The sequence below is a fragment of the Natator depressus genome, chromosome 11, assembly GCF_965152275.1.
Source record: "Natator depressus isolate rNatDep1 chromosome 11, rNatDep2.hap1, whole genome shotgun sequence".
Taxonomy (NCBI): Eukaryota; Metazoa; Chordata; order Testudines; family Cheloniidae; genus Natator; species Natator depressus.
The window spans coordinates 53,059,320-53,081,960 of NC_134244.1; the positions used below are offsets into that span (position 1 = coordinate 53,059,320).

General features: G+C 41.7%; 1 protein-coding gene across 2 annotated transcripts in view; it reads right to left on the reverse strand.

The window, feature by feature from the left end:
* TMEFF2 (transmembrane protein with EGF like and two follistatin like domains 2) overlaps positions 1 to 22,641 on the reverse strand; it is a 175,314-nt gene that overhangs the window by 140,468 nt on the left and 12,205 nt on the right. For both annotated transcript variants that reach the window (XM_074967793.1, XM_074967794.1), the window contains exon 4: positions 18,074 to 18,100. In XM_074967793.1, the coding sequence (XP_074823894.1) occupies positions 18,074 to 18,100 (27 nt within the window). The remainder of the gene's footprint in view (positions 1 to 18,073; positions 18,101 to 22,641) is intronic.

The window sequence follows — 22,641 nt, forward strand, 5'->3', positions numbered from 1 at the left end:
TGCAGGACCCTGCACTTACCCTTATTGAACCTCATCAGATTTCTTTTGGCCCAATCCTCCAATTTGTCTAGGTCCTTCTGTATCCTATCCCTCCCCTCCAGCGTATCTACCACTCCTCCCAGTTTAGTATCATCTGCAAATTTGCTGAGAGTGCAATCCACACCATCCTCCAGATCATTTATGAAGATATTGAACAAAACCGGCCCCAGGACCGACCCCTGGGGCACTCCACTTGACACCAGCTGCCAACTAGACATGGAGCCATTGATCACTACCCGTTGAGCCCGACAATCTAGCCAGCTTTCTACCCACCTTATAGTGCATTCATCTAGCCCATACTTCCTTAACTTGCTGACAAGAATACTGTGGGAGACCGTGTCAAAAGCTTTGCTAAAGTCAAGAAACAATACATCCACTGCTTTTCCTTCATCCACAGAACCAGTAATCTCATCATAAAAGGCGATTAGATTAGTCAGGCATGACCTTCCCTTGGTGAATCCATGCTGACTATTCCTGATCACTTTCCTCTCATGTAAGTGCTTCAGGATTGATTCTTTGAGGACCTGCTCCATGATTTTTCCAGGGACTGAGGTGAGGCTGACTGGCCTGTAGTTCCCAGGATCCTCCTTCTTCCCTTTTTTAAAGATTGGCACTACATTAGCCTTTTTCCAGTCATCCGGGACTTCCCCCGTTCGCCACGAGTTTTCAAAGATAATGGCCAAGGGCTCTGCAATCACAGCCGCCAATTCCTTCAGCACTCTCGGATGTAACTCGTCCGGCCCCATGGACTTGTGCACGTCCAGCTTTTCTAAATAGTCCCTAACCACCTCTATCTCCACAGAGATAGAGGTAGACTGCTTTGTGCACTGACACTTAAGCAGTACATCTCCCCCACTCTCCAAGCACAGCAGGTCCATGTCTAGGTACATTTTAGCCCTAAAATGCTGCTATCTCAGAACAGCAAATTCAGAATTTCTTCCCTTTTAGTGGCTTGTCCATGACCTTTAAAGGTGAGCAGTGGATTTTTTTTAAACGGCTCTTTGCTGCAGTGTGAAAATATATAGATCTGAGTTTGCAATTGTGTCTTACTGTTACTGTAAATAAAATGTACACATGCTGTCGGAGCTACACAGGGCCTTACAGGCAGAAATCAGTGGCGATACTCCAGGATAGACTGAGCTCAGAGCTGACCCAGTGAAAGTTTTGCCTTCAGAATTAAGCCCCCAGTTATGCTGGGGGTCAGGAGCAGATGCAGGTGCAGATATTGTGTGGGGAAGAGCCGGATAACTGTCGTAGGGCTTGTCTATACATACAGGGCATCCGGTGAAGAGCTCTCCCATTGGCACAATAAAACCACCTCTGCGAGAGGTGGTAGCTAGGTCGATGGGAGAAGCTCTGGCGCCAGCATAGCTCTGCCCACACTGGTGCTTATGTCGGTGAATTTACGTCGCTCTGCGGGGTGGCTTATTGACACTTCTGAGCGACAATAAATTATGCCGACATAAGCTGTAGTATAGACATGGCCTTAGTGCCTGTGTGCCAGTTTGTCTTATGGTTGTCATTAGCTCAAGCAGTTGTGTTCTTCTGTGTTGCGCCCAAGTAAAGATCGTGCCTAGCGTTGCTTTATTTTTAAACATCACATTTTGAGGATTAACATATTCAACTGCCCAGCAATCACCCTTACGAATAAAACTTGTAGGAGCCATCCCGGGGGCAAAGACGCAACACTGAGTGCTGTACTTTGGGATCGGCCTAGTGTCTCTGAGATCCCACAGTAGTGTATCAGTGAGATACATGCACTTGGGCTTCCAGGGAAGGGGTGATTGCCATCAGCCACGAGTGCCTTCTGCTGTCTTGCCTGTAAGTAGATCTGGTATCCACTTTGGAGAAGTAAAGTGGGAGCCCAGAACAAAAAAGATTGGAGTCTTCAGGTCCAGAAATCAGTGGAAGGGAGAGGCCCTCCACACAGCGCAGGGCATATGCCCCATGCCAAAATACAAACTGTGTCTTTGGGGGGGACAGAGGAGAGTGCCACCTCCACAGCACCAAATTCCCCTAACCATGGTAGCTTCAGGAAGCCTCTCCATGGAGCCCCAGACCCACAGGGTGGAGAGTCTGATCCTTTACTGCTTGAGATACATCTGCTCAACCCTAACTCCAGCTAACGAACAGTTCAGCTTTGAGCATTTCTCTTTTTGTTTGCATTACACAAAAAAATGCGCTGTGATGACATCAGTGGACCTTCCAACCTGCACAGCGATGGACCTGCTCTATCCTGGACTGGACCTTCACACAGCTAGTGCTCTCCCATTCGTCACAGATTGGACCTATCTATTCCCCAACTATGTAGTTCCCTGCCTGCTGCTCCTTCATCCTGGCTGTCTACATCTACACAATATGGATTTTATAAAGGTCATGTCAGGGACATGCAAAGAACAGAGAGGAAGCAGTTAATCGGGAAATAACTCTTGCTTACTCCACGCAAGAGTAAGATTAAGCCATTCTGGAGATAAGAACCCAAATAAATAATTAAAAATTGGAAGATGTTCCAGAAGTAAAACCAACCTCAGTTTTAATGCATTCCCAAAACTTGTCCAATTTGTCCCAAACTTTGCAAAATTTTTTTACCCCTGTCTAAGATCTGATTTATGTAAATCCAGGCTGATTGGTTCATTTTTGGTGAAGATGTGTACACATTGGGCTTATGTTTATTAAAATTCTTTGAGCGTATTAAAAAAAATAGCAGATGAAGGAGGACCAGCTCATAAAAATTATGTGGCCATACAAAAGGTCTCTGACAACGTTCCTCCCTGTGCAGCAGTGTCCAAAACCAAAAGTTTTAGGAAGCATAAGAAGTAGGATAGAAAACAACACTGTAAATATTATAAGTCATTAAATAAAACAGTAGTACCCCCCCGACCAGAACACACTGTTCACTAACTCAGAAAGGATTATGGTGACCAGACAGCAAGTGTGAAAAATTGGGACAGGGGGTGAGGGGTAATAGGAGCCTATATTAAAAAAAAAAAACCAAAATCAGGACTGTCCCTATAAAATTGGGACATCTGGTCACCTTAGAAAGGATACAGCAGAAAGACAAGGTCCTGATTCTCGCAATGCAAATAATCAGAGGCATGGGACAACTTCCAGAGGAGATCAGAATGAAGAGACCTGACTCATTTCTAAATGAAATTAAACTAAAAAGAAGGGTCACGATAAAAGGCATACAAAATTATGAATGGTACAACAAAGACAAATCAAGCATCCTATTTGCCCTCTTTCATAATACTACAACAAGAGGGAATTCAATTACTTTAAAGGAAACGTGTATAACTGGTGAAAGGATATTTTTTTAAAAACATACATAATACAGTCTGTGGAACTCATTGACACAGGATACTGCCTAAGCCAAGAGTTTAGTAATACTCAAAAATGATTAGACATTTATATGTGTAACGAGGACATTACAGTTACATTAGACAGGATAGGAAAAACATTGAAAGGGTATGAACATTCATACTTAGGGCATAAGCCATGCGCTGACAGGGTTTAAGAAAAGACTTCCTATTTGGGTAGGTAATTCGGCAGTTGTCCACTGTGGGGTTTATTGTTCCTTTTTCTGAGGCACCTGGTACTGGATATTGTCAATGATATGATTCTGGACAAGATGGACCCCAGGTCTGATTCACGAAGGCAATTCCTATGTTCCTATATAACTAATGTGTAAGTATTTATGCAGAATACAATACATAAAATATATACACCAGGCCTTCCTTTAATGTTCACATCTACAAAAAGTTAAGTAGTCCTAGGTGACACACAGCTTTTTATAGTGGCAAACAATAATGGATTCAAGATACCTACCGACATGACTAACTTCCAGTCAGCATTAAGGAGAATTACTATCTGATTTTAATACATCTTGGTTCAATTTTATGTAGCCTTATTGTCTTCTAATTACCAGCACAACAATTTGATCTACACCCAGCCTATGGCATTTCTCTGACTTCTAACACCACAGCAATATACATGGTGTTGTGCTGATTTCTCAAACAGTAAGCAGTTTGCTTTTGTTTCACATCCCCAAGGCTCAAATAAGCAGATGCTGCATTAAAGCTTGTTTTACAAAACTGCTTCTGTTGTGATATACATTTTTAATATAATATACCGACTGCATTACAGTGAAATATGCCAGGACCGATAAACTCATAAAAATTCATTAGCAAGGCCTGTTCCTCAATTAAGCTAAGTCGAAGACTATCTAGTTTAAGAGAATTGCTCGGTGGCAGCTATAATGAGTGAAAAGCTCAATCACGTCTCCCACAAATCAAGGACAGCTTAGTTTACCATTCAGGTTTCACAGTGGTATCAGTTTGGGCTGTTTTTCCATCAAGGACAAGCTTTGCTGACCTTTCTGTTCTTTTAGTCAGCGAGAATACTTTGCTTTGCTTGAAAGGAAAAGCTTGAGTTTTAAGATTCTATTACTACTCCAAGTGTAAAAGCAGTGGTGCAGCTCTCCAATATACAACAAGCATTCTAAACAGACGATACTAAGACCCACATATTTCATAGCATCCAGGCCTATTATAAAAAGAAGGGGCTTTTAAAAATCAAATTATAACCATATTCTCAATAGAAATCCAGGGGGAAACTCTATTTCCACTCCCTGAGGTCTATCTGCATTTTATTCCCATTCTCTTCTCCCTCAATTGACATTATCTGCTGTACTATGATAATCGAAGAGGATTAACTATGGAGTACTCCAGAGATGCTCTTCAATGCGTGTAAACTACATGGTGATTCAGGGATCACAACAGGGGCTCTTAAGAGGCACACGTTCCACTATTCTTTAGAACAGAAGGGAATCCAATGTTCTTTGTTATGCACTCTGAAGAAGCCCAAATTGATAAAGGATTTTTATTTTAACGATATTTGTTTAAAGGCGTTGCAAATTAAAAGCATATTGAAAATTAATCTGACTAGCAACAGACTGAGGTTTACACAAAGCATCTGCTGGCTGCCTCTGGTAACACACTACATTTGTCTAGACTTTATTTATTATCCATTTTTGGCATAACTAGTCATTGCTGCTGAAAGCCAAATTACAGCAGCCTTGTGTAACAGATTACCTTAAAGGAAGAGAAATTCTGCTACACAAAGACTTCCTCCAATGTATTTTTAGAATTGTTGGGCAGCATGCAGTCCTCAGGCACCAAATTTTTTCAAGCCAACCACAGCACAGGAGGCTGAGCTAACAGAAAGGTGGGATTTCCCCCCCCTTCCCTACTTGCTCTATTTTTCTACTCTCCGGTTTTTTCTTTAACTCTCCAGCTCCATTATTCAGCCATATCCAAAACATGTTCCTAGAGTTGTTAAGTGGAACTCCACTTTTGCATAAGGCATTCTACTGCTATTCTCTTAGCTCTGAATTTCCTTGGTTTCTTATACTTGTTTGTAGATAACTACAACTTTCTTCTAAGGCCTGGTCTACACTAGAGGAGGAGATCTATCTAAGTTACTCAACTTCAGCTACGTGAATAACGTAGCTGAAGTCGATGTACTTAGACCTACTCACCACGGTGTCTTCACTGGGGTGAGTCGACTGCTGCCGCTCCCCCGTCAACTCTGCCTGCGCCTCTCGCGGAGGAGGCGTATAGGAGTCGACGGGAAAGCGCTTGGGGATCCCGATTTATCGCATCTAGTCTAGACGCGATAAATCGACCCCCACTAGATTGATCGCTGCCTGCAATCCGGTGGGTAGTATAGACATACCCTAAGTTTTTTTATTTGTTAAAAAACACATTACCGATGTGTTTTCTCAGCCCCAACTCCATTTTAATAGTTTTTTTCTCCTGGTATTAAATGGATACTACAGTTGTAACCATATGGAGACCATTCTTACTTCCATTGAACCCTTACTTCAACGAACTTCATCCAATGCCCAGTGAAATCAGTGGGAGTCTCCCTTTTAGTGCTGCTCTCCACGAGAAGGGAAAGAGCTAACTGAAACCTTGGTAGGAGAGAGAGGCTGGGTAGCCACAAAGACAATCTAAAAAACATCTGAAGGCATTGGCTACAGATTAGCAGACAATGGCTCTCATCTGAAAAATTCCCTTGTAAAAAACAGCACAAACCCCCCAACCCAACCCCACAAAACTTTATTAAAAGAATTATGAATTCAAAAATGACTGAAGGGATTGTTTTTCACAGTTTGCAAATAAACAAACACATAGCTCTCAGGCTACTATATGTAAAATTTCAGCCAAAATGCATATATTTATCATCCAGCTAAAAACCTCCTGAAAAAGCAGCTAATGGAATTGCTAGCAGTGTTAAACACAACCTCTAAAATATCCTGCAGTCTTTCAGCCATCAGCCATAAGTAATACTAAGTGATCCAAACGTGGATTTATTTTGCTAGTTAGTAAAGCTTTTCTACATATAAATGCTTCCATTTTGAAAATAGTGTTATTGCTTCTGCTTAGAGATAGTTGGTTGGGCACATGGTGTCCTTAATTTTAAAGGAGCACGCAAGTATTGTAGTTTAGGCCGTCAAATTTGACCTGAACCTTACTATAATAATATGGGGAAAACATACTCTCTGGATTTTAAATATTTGATAACAAAAACAAAAAATAAGTCTCAAACATTTTTCCAGGACCCACAATAGAAGCAAGTTGTGAGCTCCCCCTGCTGGCAAAAAACCCTAGTACTTAGCAAAAGAACACTTCCTAAAATACGGCTGGATTCAGAGAAAGGCATAACCCAATCCAATGGCTGAAAGCAGAAGCTAGACAAATTCAGAGTTGAGATGAGGTATGATTTTTTAACAGTGAGGGTACTTAACCACTGAAGCAGTTTGCCAAAGGTTGTGGTGGATTCTACATTGCTGGCAATTTTTAAATCAAGTGTAGGGCTTTTTGAAAAAGATATACAATAGGGATTATTTGGGGAAGTTTATGGCCTGTGTGCTACAGACTAGATGATCACAGTGGTCCCTTCTGGCCTTAGAATCTGTGACTCTATGAATTGCTGCGTCTTGCACTGACAAGGAGGACAAACAAACCTGCACTGCCACTCAAAAGAAAGAAGCAATGTCAGGACTTGGCATGGAAAATAATTTCTGGGCTCTAAGGGCCCAATCCTGCAAGGTGCTGAGTGTCCTCAACTCCCACTGAAAAATACTGGAACTCACATAAGTTAGGACTTGAAGGCATATCACATCCTACAGAATCAGGCCCAAAGGACGTGGCGTGAGGTTCTGTGATGTGGCTGAGAGGCACAGCACAGAACTTGCTGCCTAGGAGGTGACTACAGTGGTTTTAAGCTACCTTTGAGCTGCTCCAGGGACTGGAGAGGCCTACAGTGTAAATCAGCCAGGCCTGGAAACCTGAGCATGTTACGGCAGCCTCCATTCAGGCCACCCTGTGGGCTGCAGCAAGACCGATAATCTTCACGGTGCTGCTTGCTACAGCTCTGCCCCAACCCCAATCCCCAACATGCCCCCTACACTGGGGCATACAAAGGGGTCCTTGGAAAACAAGCTTACAGCTGTTTCCTGCAGCACTTGTCCCGGGGAAGCTGCCCTGAGCTGTCCATGGAAATTTTAAGGCCAATTTTTGTAACTCTGGCCCCTGTACAAGGCATAATGGGGCCGGTGCAAGGGTAAGGTTCTCACCCTTCAACTTCCAAGCTGCTGAATGCCATCAGCTTCCACTAACTAAAGTGCCCCAATTCAACAGAGCACTTACATATGCGCTTCAAGTTAAGCATGTGCTTGAATCTCAAAAGTCTTTGCTGGAAAGGGATTGATTACTGAATCAGTGTGTAAGAGTTCAGCACATTGAAGGAAAAAGTCCTTGGAGAGACACACAGAAACAACCAACTTTCCCCCACTGTTTTAGGAAATCTTTTACAGAGCTCTTTAAGCATGCATCTGTGACTAAGCATGAAAACTAAATTGCTATTGCTGTAAAAGGGAAGTTGCTTTCTGGCCACAGTTTAAATGCACTGGCGCAGCAATAAGCACGGCTTAATTGTAGAGAAGCTTACATGTTTGATAACAGATTTCCCCCCAACAGTAACATGTGAAAGCGTGTAGGCTTCGGAGCAATAAAATAAAATTGGGAGCCAGCATGGTGGCTGAACAAAGTCTGTTGTAGGGTGTTAGATTTTCTGCTTTTGAAAGTGACTTCCCAGTGCTGTCAGCTGAGCTGTGGAATTAGAAACCAGAATTTACAGCAATAGGTTTTTAGATTTCAAGCTGCTCAAATTAGCTGTCTCCCGGGAGGAAAATCTAGTGTGAGGCAATCAGTAGCAAACATGGGTAAAAATGCCATTATGGAGTTACCTACCCCAACAAAACAGCAATGCCTGCTACAAAGGTATCGCTCTAAACTGCAGTGATAAGGAGCCAATGGATATGTGAAGGAGGAAACAGGACTTCTACTATTTGAATCAGGGTAAGAAAGCTGTTTTATGCTATTATATCTTATTTTATATTACACGCTGAAATTTTGTATACTCTCACTATGCTCCATAACAATGCTACAAGCCTCACTGAAGAGATTATAGACCAGCCTATTGTATCATATCTTCACCGCTGTGTGGATTACAAGTGACATCACCTTGTTTCAGCTAAACAGCTAATTAGATGCAAACAGACTTCAAAACTATGCACACCAGACACCTTATTTTTCAAAAGGCCACTAATCTAAATAAACTTAAGCCCCTCAATTTTACTTCACTGCTATTTGTCTAAATGCATTACAAACATAGGACACGGGGTTATCTAAATTATGGTGTCTGGTGGTCATTTAAAAGTGGATTTTAATGCAATGTAATGTAATCTAGGAAGTCACTTTCAAATGCAAAGAGGTGAAAAGGAGAATTCGAGACTTTTTTTCTGTTAGGTGAAGCTTTTCCATCTTCTATGCATGTCTTTGGCAAAAATTTAAGTTGGGAAAAAATATTTTTTTTCTTCGTAAACTGCAAGTACACCGGCATAGTTTCCATACAACAGAATTTGTATGCAAGAGCAATCTCATTCTATTTTATGTATAATCTACAGTATATAGCCTATATTTATACTCTCGTTATCTATTATATACTAAAACTAGATTCAGGATATATAACAGAATACTATATAGAATATACTAAACAACAATCAGGATTGCCAACTCGAAGCATTAAACAATCAGAGTCATGACATTTTCACAAGATAATTTGGGGCTCTTTTTATTTGCCTTCTGGCATTTAAGCCATTTTGTAGCTCACTCTCCAACCATGAGGCCTAGAAACTTTTTAAGTGAGAGTCTCATGTGATAACATGACTCAGAGCCCAGGGCTTTAAGACCAACATCACAAGACTCATGATAAAATAGTGAGACCTAGCAACACTTTAGCCTACAATTTTTAGTTGATCTGAATAACTATGTGAACTGTTGTGGTATCTCAGGTCACAATACATGCATTAAAAACTCTCTGTATGCGTATTTAAACAAAGTCAGTCAATCTATAGTCTGTTAAATATTTGGGATCCAATCGTACTTTTCCTGAATATGACAATTCCCATTGACTCCAAAGCTAGTAGGATAAGGGGAAAAAGGCCTCTAAGACAAAAGGGAATTTAAATATTCAAAAACCAGACTATCTTAAAACAACATTAAAGAATCTGCCTGAAATTAGCAGAAGAGATAAAGCTGAATCTTATTTGTGCTTTTAGATCTCATTGGAACTTCTAACCAGTCGTACGGCATGCCAGCAAATAATTCAAGGAAGGGGCATAGTCAATCAAGCACTTACACTATTAAACCACAAAACGTTTAAGTAGGAGGCATACAGGGATCTAAGCAACATTTGCTATCCTGCAGATTTCCTCAGGCCCCAGTTCAGGAAAGCGTCTCTATTCAGGATAGCACTTATGGCCACAGAGTTAATGGGTCTTAAGCACACATTGGAAGTTATACATGTGCTTAAGTGGTTTCCTGAATCAGGGCCTCTTGTGCTATTTCAAGTGAGTAAGAAGTACCCATTTTGAAGCTTTAGAGAAGCAGTTTCACTCCTTTAGGAAGGATTCAGGTAGCCAAAATTATGGGCTAGATTCTCCTGGTCTTTTACATTTCCAGTAATTCTACTGTAGTCCAGAGACATTAATCCAGGTTTATGCCAAGGTAGCAGCCAAATGTGCCTCACTGTATTTCTCCCCCACTCTGTTTATAATGACACACCAATATGTATGTTGCATGAGCTCAGATGCTCTCTCTGTGATCTGTTTGCTGGACTATTATAGGATTTGTTTGACGTTTTGATGATTTAGAGTAGTTTATGACCTTTACATACAGCACATCATTAAAAAGCATATTTTTGACTTTTATCTCAGTTTTGGTGTGGAGAAGAATTTCTGATTTTGAAACTAAAAATAGGCCATGTGAAATGAGCACTAAGTACACTGCAGGATGTCATATTCTTTTTGATACAAGAGAATCACTTCCTTACACGCTTTCCTGGCATGCCACTGTTCCTGGCGGTTCAAATGCTTAAGAGAACTATCCATAAATGTAAGCAACTGAGTGCTAGGGGCAGGATGGTCTCACTCGAAGGGCCTCACTTCTGGAATTCGCTTCCACCTCTAGTGTGCACGAATTTGTTTAATTCGTGAAAAAGTCCATTTTTTTCCACAAACTTTTGCATGAGTGACTGAGAAGGGGCAATGATAATCTTCAGCTGCTGAGATTAGTCAACAGTTAGGGGAAACACTGGATATTTTAAAGAATATTTGCCAAAGACTATGTGATTGGCACTTTTACAAATTAAAATATAATGTGAGTTACACATTTAAGTCAAGAAAAGAGTATGGGCATGCTAGGGTTTTGGACCATGGCAGGGGAAGTCGGGGAGCAGGAGAGAGCCAAGGTTAAAATGTACTAAAGCATCTCAGTGACTTAGGAACCTCAGTCCCATCTTCAAAAGTGATTTAGGCATTTAGGAGCGTAAGGCCATGCCTACACTACCACTTATGTTGGCAAGATTTCTGTCACGCTCAGGGGTGTGAAGAACCCCCTCCCCAACCCTGAACGACATAAAGGCATAAGTGGTAGTGTGCACAGCATGTGCATTAATGGTTCCTCAAAGAGCTCTAACAAACTGCTAGCACACATCAGCAGGGTGCACGCAGACAGTTTGACCCTGGCAGGCTAGTGTGGGGTAGATTCACACCCCAGCTTGTCATGGTCTAATTGTTCCTGTAGACAAGGCCTTATGCTTCTAAGTGCCCAAGTCACTTCTGAAAATGGGGACATTAGTGCCTTTGAAAGCTATACTCCAAGATCTTATTCCTAGCTGCACAGTCAAAAAAAAAATTTAGATAATGAAAACTGACCATTCAGATTGGGCACTTAAGATTTAAATATTCCCCGCCACACCACCAGTCACTCTTGCGTTATACTCATTACATTTTTTTATCTTTTTGATATTGCCATAAAAATATACTCCAAATGAAATTCAGCCACAAAACTCCCTGTTTGATGCACTACAGTGTTATATAATACCCAAGATCAGCAAATGTTCTCAGGCCACATGATAGCGTGCCTTATTATCTACAACACCCAGGCACAAAAGGATGGGTGTTTCAGTCTTAAATCTGAATTCCCTTGCTTTTGTAGTTTAAATTAGCCCACTCACATTACTCTCACATATATACTGTGTGTATGTGTTAGTATCACATTTATACACTGATTAATTCCAGGCAATGGACACTTAAACTTTTATAGAGTATTGTGGCTCAAGTGATATTTCGAGGAAGGGGTTTACGACAATATTCATTATGTTCTACATAGCCCTGCCTATCAATCTTGCAACAAAGCAGAGTGGGGAAAAAATCAGTATAAAGGCAACAGCATTGCTGAATTTAGCAGTTATTCATACCAAATTAGTACACAGACAAATACAGATGTAATCGAGTCAAAGTAACTGTTTGGCTATTGGGGAAAAAAAAATTACACATTAGGCTAAGTGTAACTGCTTGTCACCATAACTTGCTGCATGACAACTGGCCTTAAAATAAGTCAGATATTCAGGTTATAAAGAGTTAATCTCTTTCTCTATTTTGCTTGAGACAAGAAGCCTAGGTTAGTGCATTGGGATTACCTGCTCTTCTGAACAGTTTTATAACACACACACCCCAACACCTCCAATACCTGCAGGAAAAGGAAGGCAAGACCCAGGTCTGCAGCTGGGGGTGTGTCAGTGGACTCTCTGCCCACAATGAGCCCCAAAGACTTCAGTTTTGCCCAAGGGAGCAAGCAAGAAAAAATGAACTAACAACATGACATGGGAGAGAGAGAGTGCGCCCATGATTAATCATGATGGGGTGACAAAGTAGGAACAATCTTAAGAATAATATGTAGGTCCAATTATTTGCTTAGTTACATTTGGGCAACCCCATGGCCTATTGAGTTCAATGATAAGGCACTGGACTGGGATTCAGGAGACCTAGGTTTTATTCCCTGCTCTGCCACTGAGCCACTGTGTAACTTTGGGCAAATCACTTCACCTCTCTGTGCTGCTGTTTCTCCTTCCAACCTTTGTCTGTTAAGACTATAAGCTCTACGGGGGAGGGATTGCATCTACATGCTTCCTAGAAGAATGGAGCCCTGATCTCCATCAGAGCCTCTACATGCTACTGAAACAGAAGTAATGAGGATATTGATTAAGTATGTGACTTGGTTTCTTCACTCGACTTTATCCTAAACCATAATTAACATAAAATCAAACTAGGATGAGAGATGTGGAAGAAGGGGTCCTATCTAACTCCCACTGAAGTCAACAGTATTTCAACAGTAACCGAGTTGGACCCTGAAATCAATTCTATGTAGATACTCAGATACTGCAGTAATGGGGGCCATACAGGTACCTAGCTAGCTTGTTATCCATTAGGAAGGAAAGCTGAGCAACAGTGAGATCTATAAATACAGGTAAGGCAAGGAAAAAGAAATTTCAGTGAAACAAATAATCAAGGTGAACCTATTTCGAGTACATTAAGGACAATAATAAAAATTTTGCCTCTTGAGTTTGTAGCTGTTTTAAAGAAACTAGGAAATGAGCAAGATTTCATCGTGAAGCATTTCAAGACAAATAAATGGGATTACTTTGGGTTCTAAAAAGAGTCAGCCATCTAAAGAATAACAGATTGAAAGTGAGTGGGATCTCTTTACATTATTCTTCTTCAGAATTCTGCATATGAAGTTTTTCACATCAAAGCAAGGTTCTTTTTTTATTTTTTATTGATTAGGCACCTGCATTTGATTGGCACTACACCTTCTGGAGTACAGCTTTTTTTTGAAAAAAAATAATTCTATCCCCTATTCCACGATCCATGGAAATTTAGAGGTGGCTTTTAATTCTATACCTTTATGTTTCCTTTTATGGAACTTTTCCCATAAGAGCAAGAAACTGAGTTTCATCTTATGGTGCGTTCATCATTCCCCTGGGTTCTCCAACTCATGAATGGTCGGGGGCGTGGACCCCAATAGCATAAGAATCCCATGGCTCCCAGGACACTGGCAGAGGTCTTGTTTCTATGCACAGCTTCCTTTCCCCACTACTTCTGGAACACGGCTTCTGCGGGAGCTACCACCCTCACGTTCACATAGTAGGGAGTCAGGAGCAGACTCAGGGGATGTTAATGGTGCATGAAATCCAAATGGGAAATCCACAAAAGTCATTAAGGGACTATGCAGTGGAGAGCCCACTGAATCCAACAGTGAAGGGAGAGTACAGCCTCCTGTTAACCAGGCAGTAACATCTTAGGGGTGATGTGTGATTGTGCCCCCCACTGACTGAGTCAAGCCTTGTGTCTGCATTACACACTAGTGCAGGGTTTGGAAAATTTACCAGACACTCTAATATCTGGACTGAACCTACCAGCCCAAGGTCTCTATGAAGGCATCGAGGAATGCAAGCAGCAAAGTCCTTGTAAGAAACACTCTCCCCTGTCACCTCCAGCTGCTTAAAAGCAAGGAAGTGGGGTGCTGAGATTTCTGCTAAGGTGTTTTCCCTGGACCCATCTTGGTGACTCTATCTTTTGTATTAGCCTTTGAGCAGAAGGTGTCAGATAAATTTGCAGCTTCACAACCCCCATTTGCCAGAGGGGAGCAGGCACTTTATCTATTCAGCCCACTCCAGAGCCTCCTGGTTACTGTATGAGGGAGAACTTTCCACTACTCTACTCACCTTCCAGCCCCTTTTTAAAAATTCAACCTCCTCGTACATATCTTCAGAACCAGCCGCTCTTGCTGCTCAAACGCTTCCCCAAGTCACAGGCAGCAGTGGCACAATGCTAACAAATTTTGACAGATTTGCTGATGCTTGGAGCCTTAGGAGTAGCAGCAGTGAAACTGACTAGCTTTGTTAATTGCACTCCGCTGCTGGTTGGCAAGTCTATGAGTAGCTGGAGAGTCACTGGCGCTGCCAGTCTGCAGACTTGGGAAGACAATACTGCCTCTGTTTACATTTGTAAGGTTATTTTCAAAACCATAAGAGGAAAAAAGTTTAAGTAAAATCAAGAACACTCAAATTTTGCAGTAGTTGATGACTAGATTCTTACACTTGCCAAGGAAAACTTCCCACTCATCATTGAGTGGATTTTTCAAGCCCTGCTCTAATGAAATCTAGAATTTGTTGCAGCCTTTATGACAGGAGGTTGCCTAGTAAAGAATGATGTAGTGAGAGTGTTTACTTGACTTAGGTTTGGCTTCTCAACGCACCTTAATATACTTCTGTATTCTGAGAACTGCATTAGCTGCCTATTAAATCTTGTATTATAGAAGACAGCTTTGTAGACCTTTAAATGGATGCTCCAACTATATCCTGTCTACTTCACAGATCTACTTCCCTACTACCCTGAGGTCCTGTTCTACTTGTCTTTTGTCAACATCTGCTTTTCAACTCAAATTGTTTGAAAGTTATGTTTTTGCTTGTTCTGCTCTTTGAGTCTGAATTCACTATCTCAGGAGAATGGCCAAGTTTGTTCCCTCTATATTTTTTATAAACAATCTGTTTTCTTTGGTATATCTATATCTACATATATGTTATATATATAAAACATTAATTTAACTTGACTCCATCTGAAAAATCACTTACAGATCATTTGTTAGAAAGGCCCAACTTAAGTATAAATTGTAAGGACTGAATATACAGTCCGAATCAGAAAGCCTTCTTTTCTATGCACTTTTGAAGATTTCATCCACATTCTGTAGCTGTAAAAAGATTCTGCCAAGACAGAAATATATAGGCAAAATGTTCAGAAGTGACTAGAGATTTTGAGGTTTCAGGTTTTTTGGGTGCCCACCATGAGACACCTTAACAGAGACCTGACTTCTAGAAAATACGGAGTACCTACTATCTGAAACTAAGGCCACTTTATAAGGTGCCTCAAGCTGGCTATGCAAAAACTGAGGCACCCAAAAATCAATCGTCACTTTCTAAAACCATGAACATTACTCAATAAATGTAATTCCTTTCCTATACTTTTAAATAAAACTTTAGCTGACTGAAAGTGAAATTAAATTACACTTTAAAAAATTCAGATTGTTTTTTGTCTTCCAGAAGTTGGGGCAACAGAAGAAGAGAACCTAGACAACAAAAAAGTGCCAATTTACTTGTGATATGGGAACCAATGGTTCAGAAAAAAAAAATTACTTCACTATAAGTTAACCCAATCACTTCATGTCCGTGGCTCAGCTGGCTTTCTGTAGTTGTACAGTACACTTCAGACTGTATGAGGCAATAACATGCCAATGACATGGTTACTCTTATCTACTGTGTGTAGGGTTTAAAATGTTTTACATAAGCATCTCCAGGTGAAAAGAAATGTAGGGGTGAAATTCCATCTCTCTTACCCCTGATTTACACCAGTGTAAGTTCACTGAATTCAATGTAGTTACAGTATAAAACCGGTGTGGGAGGAGAATCAAAACCTGTAAGTGCAAAGTATTATTATTAAAATTACCAAGGGTGAAACCCTGGCCCTATTGAAATCAATGGGAGGGACCTCTGGCTTACTTTTTGCTTTAGGTGACGTCATCTTGTTTTGTATTTCACATTAAATGGACCACATAATTAGACTGGTGAGCCACAGAAAGCTGGCTGGTCCTATGATGTTAGCTCACCTTATCATAAACCACCCAATAAATTACAAAAGTAATGGCTAAATCCCATCAAATGACATCCCTGCAGTCATGAACACAGCCTGGCTGGTCCATGAGAAAATCTCACTATTAAGTTGCGACCCACAACATGTAAGATTTGGAAGGTCCCTGTAACAGGGCAGCTGCCTCCAGAGCACCCCCTCATGACCAGAGGTCACTCTTCAGAGCCCCTTAAGAACTGCACATCACCCATCCAAAGATATAAACAGTCTCCTCCTGAGGGCCAAGTTGATTTAGTCCTGACACAGTCTGGCGCTCCAGGTTCCAGGCCCCCATTCAATGTCTCTCTTCTCTAAGATAAGAAGTCCCCGGCCCTCCTTCTCAGAGCTGAGTGCCAATACAATCATCACTCCTGTGCTTTACCAGGCTGGAGCTCAGCTTTACACCCCTGGTGCCAGTGTCTTCCCTACAAGAGCCTTTTCTCATTCTCTGCCATAGCTTCCTGCTGCCCTTTGTCGCGGAATCAGCTGTCCTCCATGAGGCCCCATCAAGGCTGTTATAACAACACAGGTGGCTCCTTCAGAAACAGGGTTGGCTGATCCCAGGCTACCAGCCCTTAAGGGGCAAGCCACCCTGTTACAGTCCCTGTACTAGCACAACTCTGTACGGTTTTCAACACCATAGGGGACTGTTTTAGGGAGAGGTTCTGACTAGTCCCGATGTGACTGTGCAGGGGTCTAGAGGGGAGCAACGTTTTCTCTCCTTGCACATTCACATTAGGCCTATTCAGATATTTGTTCTGGGTGCTGAGGTGGGCGGCAGTGGGGCAGGAATACAGGGGTTTTGCACCCTATGCTCCCTAGGGACAAAGCCATGGCCCCACTTTTCTATGCACCAGCCAATGAGGCTTTGTTAGGATTAGTCACAATCTGGTCAAGTAATGATCCTGCACTCAGAAAACTTACTCCAGGGTGCTTGGGAGGCATTGTCCTTCTCCCTGTGTGGATGTTTACCCTGCAATCCAAGGTGGGATAGCAGCACACCTGGACTAGCTTTGATCTAGCTAGCGCAACGAATAATAGCGGCAAACCCATGACAGCCTGGGCTAGTCTCTTGAGTATCTACCCAGAGTCCTGTACAGCCCATGCTCCTTCGCATGTTGCACTGGCTTCACTGCTATTGTTATCTGAGCTAGTTAGATCAAAGCTAGCTTGGGTACATCCATGTGTGTTGCAGTCACATCTCTGACTGTAGCATAGATAGACATCCCCATGCGTCCCAGAGCCTGTTCTGCAGCTCTGCACTGTCTCTCACTCAGGAAGACTGTGTACAAGATCCATGATCTAACTCAAAAATGTTAAACTAACAAATCACCACACACAATTTTTTTTAAACAAAATCTAAATTAAAGACCTAAAATATTTGACACTGTCCCTGTAAGTAGTTAGAGTCTGGGGTTTTGTTGTGTTTTCTTTTAAAGCCACATCATCATTTTCCTACCAATGACATTTCTGCTGCATAACTACTACAAGAATGCTCTCTAGTACTGCAAATTATTGGGTTTGAATCCTCCAGGGGAAGACTGACAACACAAGGGGCTTTTAAAAACAGGAGAAATATTATTTTAAACTTAAAATAAATGAGTGTGCTAGAAACAGCAGATGGGGATAGAGCACCTAGTACAACTCATAAATAATACAGAATCCTCTCAGAAGTAATATGGTTGCTGAATTTCCCTAGAAAACGGCAGGTCTTTATGAGGTTTCAGCTTGACTAAAATGCAAAATGTCACTTCAGAAAAACCTAAATGAAAGACAATACATAGCATTACAACACAACTGCAAAGCACATCCACTTACACTACGGAAAGGGGAAAGACCTTGTGCATCTAGATAGGCAGAGTAATATTAAAAGAGGACTCTTACCTCCATCCCCAGATCCTGAGCCTGCATCTGAAGACAAAACACAATGAAATTTATATTCAGATGTGACAATATGACCTATGAATATGTAAGGCAACACTGATCAGTTACATGCATCAGGGTGTATTTTATGTTTAATGTCATCCCTGGGTAAATTACAGAGATCTAATCTCTACATGGTTCACTCAAGCCATCTTTCTGATGTCTGAATTTTCTTTTTAAAAGTCTCCTTAAAAGACAGAAAAAGCCCAAGCACAGGAGTGCTGTAATGTTCTCCTAAGTCTCTGTCTCATTTGCTGAAACTGATAAACCATCTTCTTCAAGAGCTTTGTGATTAACAGTTTTACAAAGTTACTTTACTGTGCAATTTCATTCCCCCCCTTACACACACCATATTTAAAAAAAGAAAAACAACGTTAATTCGGTGGTAGAACATAGAAATGAATGTCACATATAGTCATAACCATCAAAGAGCTTTATAGATGTAAGAATAACAGAAATGTTTGATGACACTGAGTCAGTATTCCTACCATAAACTGAATGCTACGCAGTAAAGAAAGGAAATATTTATAATGAATACCTAGCAAGCAAGGAAGCAAGCAAGCAAAGCCTTTTTATAAAATTGCTAATCTTTCCTTCCTCTCCCCGCCACATTTTCAGAGTAACATTGTCAGCTGAAATAATTAGTTTAATCCTTTAAAGGAATGGTCAGAATTACAGACTCTCCTAAAGGTTACTTGCTTGTTAAACCAAGTGGTTTGTCTTTAAATCCTTCAACTTAACCTGAAGAAATTTAGATGGACTGTTTATGTTTCCAGTTTTAGGAAGAGCAGCTACATGAAATTGTCAAGCAAAGAACTTCATTAAGAAACATTCTTAACAAATCAACGTATAAAAATGCACACAAATGGAGAGATGTCTGGCTAAAAGAAAATCTAAATTCTGTCTCCATTTTCAGCAGTTTAATATAATAAAGGCATTGATGAAAGCAAAAGAGAAAGTTACATTATCAAGAGCTTCTTTTTACTGGCGAACTCAACTCGCAAGCACTGCTCAGTGTCAAAGGCAGTTAGAAAGCCAAACGAAGAGCTTGCAAAGGCAAGATTGTGATTCTGTTTGTATATCAAGAGTTGAATCCCAATTTATTTACAGTCAGATCTTGTTAATCTAAGTCAGTTTGTAAACTCCATCATTATTCAGATAAAAAAACCCTTCAGATTAACAAGACTTTTTTTTTGCCACAGCAGTGGGTTACCAATTAAGTCTTGCAGCTAGCTAAACAAACAGATGAGCCACGTTACTCAAATGTGTTGGTTTTTTAGCTGGCTAAATCTTGAAACTGTGGACTTTTTCACAGTATGATTATAAACATCAGGGGCAATGAGTGGCTGGAATAGGGAATAAAATATGATGGTGCTCTACTACCTAGCATCCTTTGCAACACCCATATTCCTAACCTGATTCTCCAACATACTCCCCACTACACTCCCGCTCCAGGCCAGCTGCTTGGTGAGAGAAAGGTCTCTTCAATCTCACACCACTACTGGCTTCTGGAAAGCAGAGGCTCCCCCACTCCCTCCCCTGCCTGGCAGCTGGGGAAAGATGAACACTAGCCTCTCTCTCCTTTATGTACTCCATGCATTTCCCAGCTGTTTGGACGAAAGAAGCTCCATGTTTTTCCTTTCTCATTCCACACACTCATATCCAGACTCCACCTAGCCATCCTCAAGGGGTTTCTTTCTGACCATCCTCCCTTTCTCACCAGACGTTCTCAGTGACATTCCCTCCACTGTAGGATGGGATTGTACTGGTCCGTCTTACTCCACCCTTTGGGGGGAATCCAGCAGATTCCAAACTTCCAGATCAGTTGGTTTAGCACTCTCCTCTCAGCATAATGGATTAGGTGTACTCTTGTGATTAACATTCTGCTCTCTCTGCCTACATCCACAGAGAGATCCAGTAACTCCCCAGCAGCCCCAAGGAAAGCAAAGAGCACTCAGATAAGGCCCAATCTAAAGCCCCACAAAGCAAATCGAAAGATTCCCAGTGACTTCAGTAGGCTATTGATCAGGTCCATAATTGACAGAAGCCTTGTCTTTGTGAGGAGGAAAAAGAGACCAAATGTTCAAGACTTCAGGAATCCCAGTTTTCTTTCCTCCCCGAGCACCTCTAGCATCGCAGAGGATGTCTCCAAAGTGACTACTACAAATAAGGGGAGAGATTAAGAAATGATGCAGCAAGGAAGTGGAATTATTCTATTAAACTTTTTGATGAAAAAAGCCCAGTATCTCTCCTAAAAGAAACTCTTCTGCCAAAACAGACTTTCCTTGCCTGAACTCCAGATAATACCAATTTGTAGACAAAGAACATTACAGAATGTGCTTTTCCCCTTGCAAAGTCTTAGGTAGCAATCTCAGATGAAGCATAATTTACGGGAAGAAATTTTATTTTCTCTTAGGTGCAAGAATTGCTGCAGTGCACAAAAAGTTTTTCTTTTGCACTTTTATTGACTCTTCCAGGCTAACCTGAAAAAATCTGCTTTACATTTAAAGAGTTCCCTCAAGGAACAAAGGCTTGATCCTTCTCTTCTTTTCAAGTTAACTTCATTGCCCACAGAACACAAAAGGAAAACACTGAGAACTCCAGCACAGAGCAAGTCAGTTTTCATGTCAGATTGTGCTCATACACCTTTCTGTATGTTACAGAATATTTCAGGTTTCAGAGTAGCAGCCGTGTTAGTCTGTATTCGCAAAAAGAAAAGGAGTACTTGTGGCACCTTAGAGACTAACAAATTTATTTGAGCATAAGCTTTTGTGAGCTACAGCTCACTTCATCGGATGCATTCAATGGAAAATACAGTGGGGAGATTTATATACATAGAGAACATGAAACAACGGGTGTTACCATACACACTAAGGAGAGTGATCACTTAAGATGAGCTAATACGAGCAGGAGAGCTGGGGGGGGGGTGAGAAAACCTTTTGTAGTGATAATCAAGGTGGGCCATTTCCAGCAGTTGACAAGAACATCTGAGGAACGGGGGGGGGTGGGGGGGGGAAATAAATATGGGGAAATAGTTTTACTTTGTGTAATGACCCATCCACTCCCAGTCTCTATTCAAGCCTAAGTTAATTGTATCCAGTTTGCAAATTAATTCCAATTCAGCAGTCTCTCATTGGAGTCTGTTTTTGAAGTTTTTTTGTTGAAGAATTGTCACTTTTAGGTTTGTAATTGAGTGACCAGAGAGAGTTCTCCGACTGGTTTTTGAATGTTATAATTCTTGACATCTGATTTGTGTCCATTTATTCTTTTATGTAGAGACTGTCCAGTTTGACCAATGTACATGGCAGAGGGGCATTGCTGGCACATGAGGGCATATATCACATTGGTGGAAGTGCAGGTGAACGAGCCTCTGATAGTGTGGCTGATGTGATTAGGCCCTATGATGGTGTCCCCTAAATAGATATGTGGACACAGCTGGCAACGGGCTTTGTTGCAAGGATAGGTTCCTGGGTTAGTGGTTCTGTTGTGTGGTTGCTGGTGAGTATTTGCTTCAGGTTGGGGGGCTGCCTGTAAGCAAGGACTGGCCTGTCTCCCAAGATCTGTGAGAGTGATGGATCATCCTTCAGGATAGGTTGTAGATCCTTGATGATGCGTTGGAGAGGTTTTAGTTGGGGGCTGAAGGTGATGGCTAGTGGCGTTCTGTTATTTTCTTTGTTGGGCCTGTCCTGTAGTAGGTGACTTCTGGGTACTCTTCTGGCTCTGTCAATCTGTTTCTTCACTTCAGCAGGTGGGTATTGTAGTTGTAAGAATGCTTGATAGAGATCTTGTAGGTGTTTGTCTCTGTCTGAGGGGTTGGAGCAAATGCGGTTGTATCGTAGAGCTTGGCTGTGGACAATGGATCGTGTGGTGTGAGCTGGGTGAAAGCTGGAGGCATGTAGGTAGGAATAGGAGGTGTGGTAGATACGCTGGAGGGCAGGGATAGGATACAGAGGGACCTAGACAAATTGGAGGATTGGGCCAAAAGAAATCTGATGAGGTTCAATAAGGATAAGTGCAGGGTCCTGCACTTAGGACGGAAGAACCCAATGCACCGCTACAGACTAGGGACCGAATGGCTAGGCAGCAGTTCTGCGGAAAAGGACCTAGGGGTGACAGTGGACGAGAAGCTGGATATGAGTCAGCAGTGTGCCCTTGTTACCAAGAAGGCCAATGGAATTTTGGGATGTATAAGTAGGGGCACAGCGAGCAGATCGAGGGACGTGATCGTCCCCCTCTATTCGACATTGATGAGGCCTCATCTGGAGTACTGTGTCCAGTTTTGGGCCCCGCACTACAAGAAGGATGTGGATAAATTGGAGAGAGTCCAGCGAAGGGCAACAAAAATGATTAGGGGTCTGGAACACATGACTTATGAGGAGAGGCTGAGGGAACTGGGATTGTTTAGTCTGCAGAAGAATGAGGGGGGATTTGATAGCTGCTTTCAACTACCTGAGAGGTGGTTCCAGAGAGGATGGTTCTAGACTATTCTCAGTGGTAGAAGAGGACAGGACAAGGAGTAATGGTCTCAA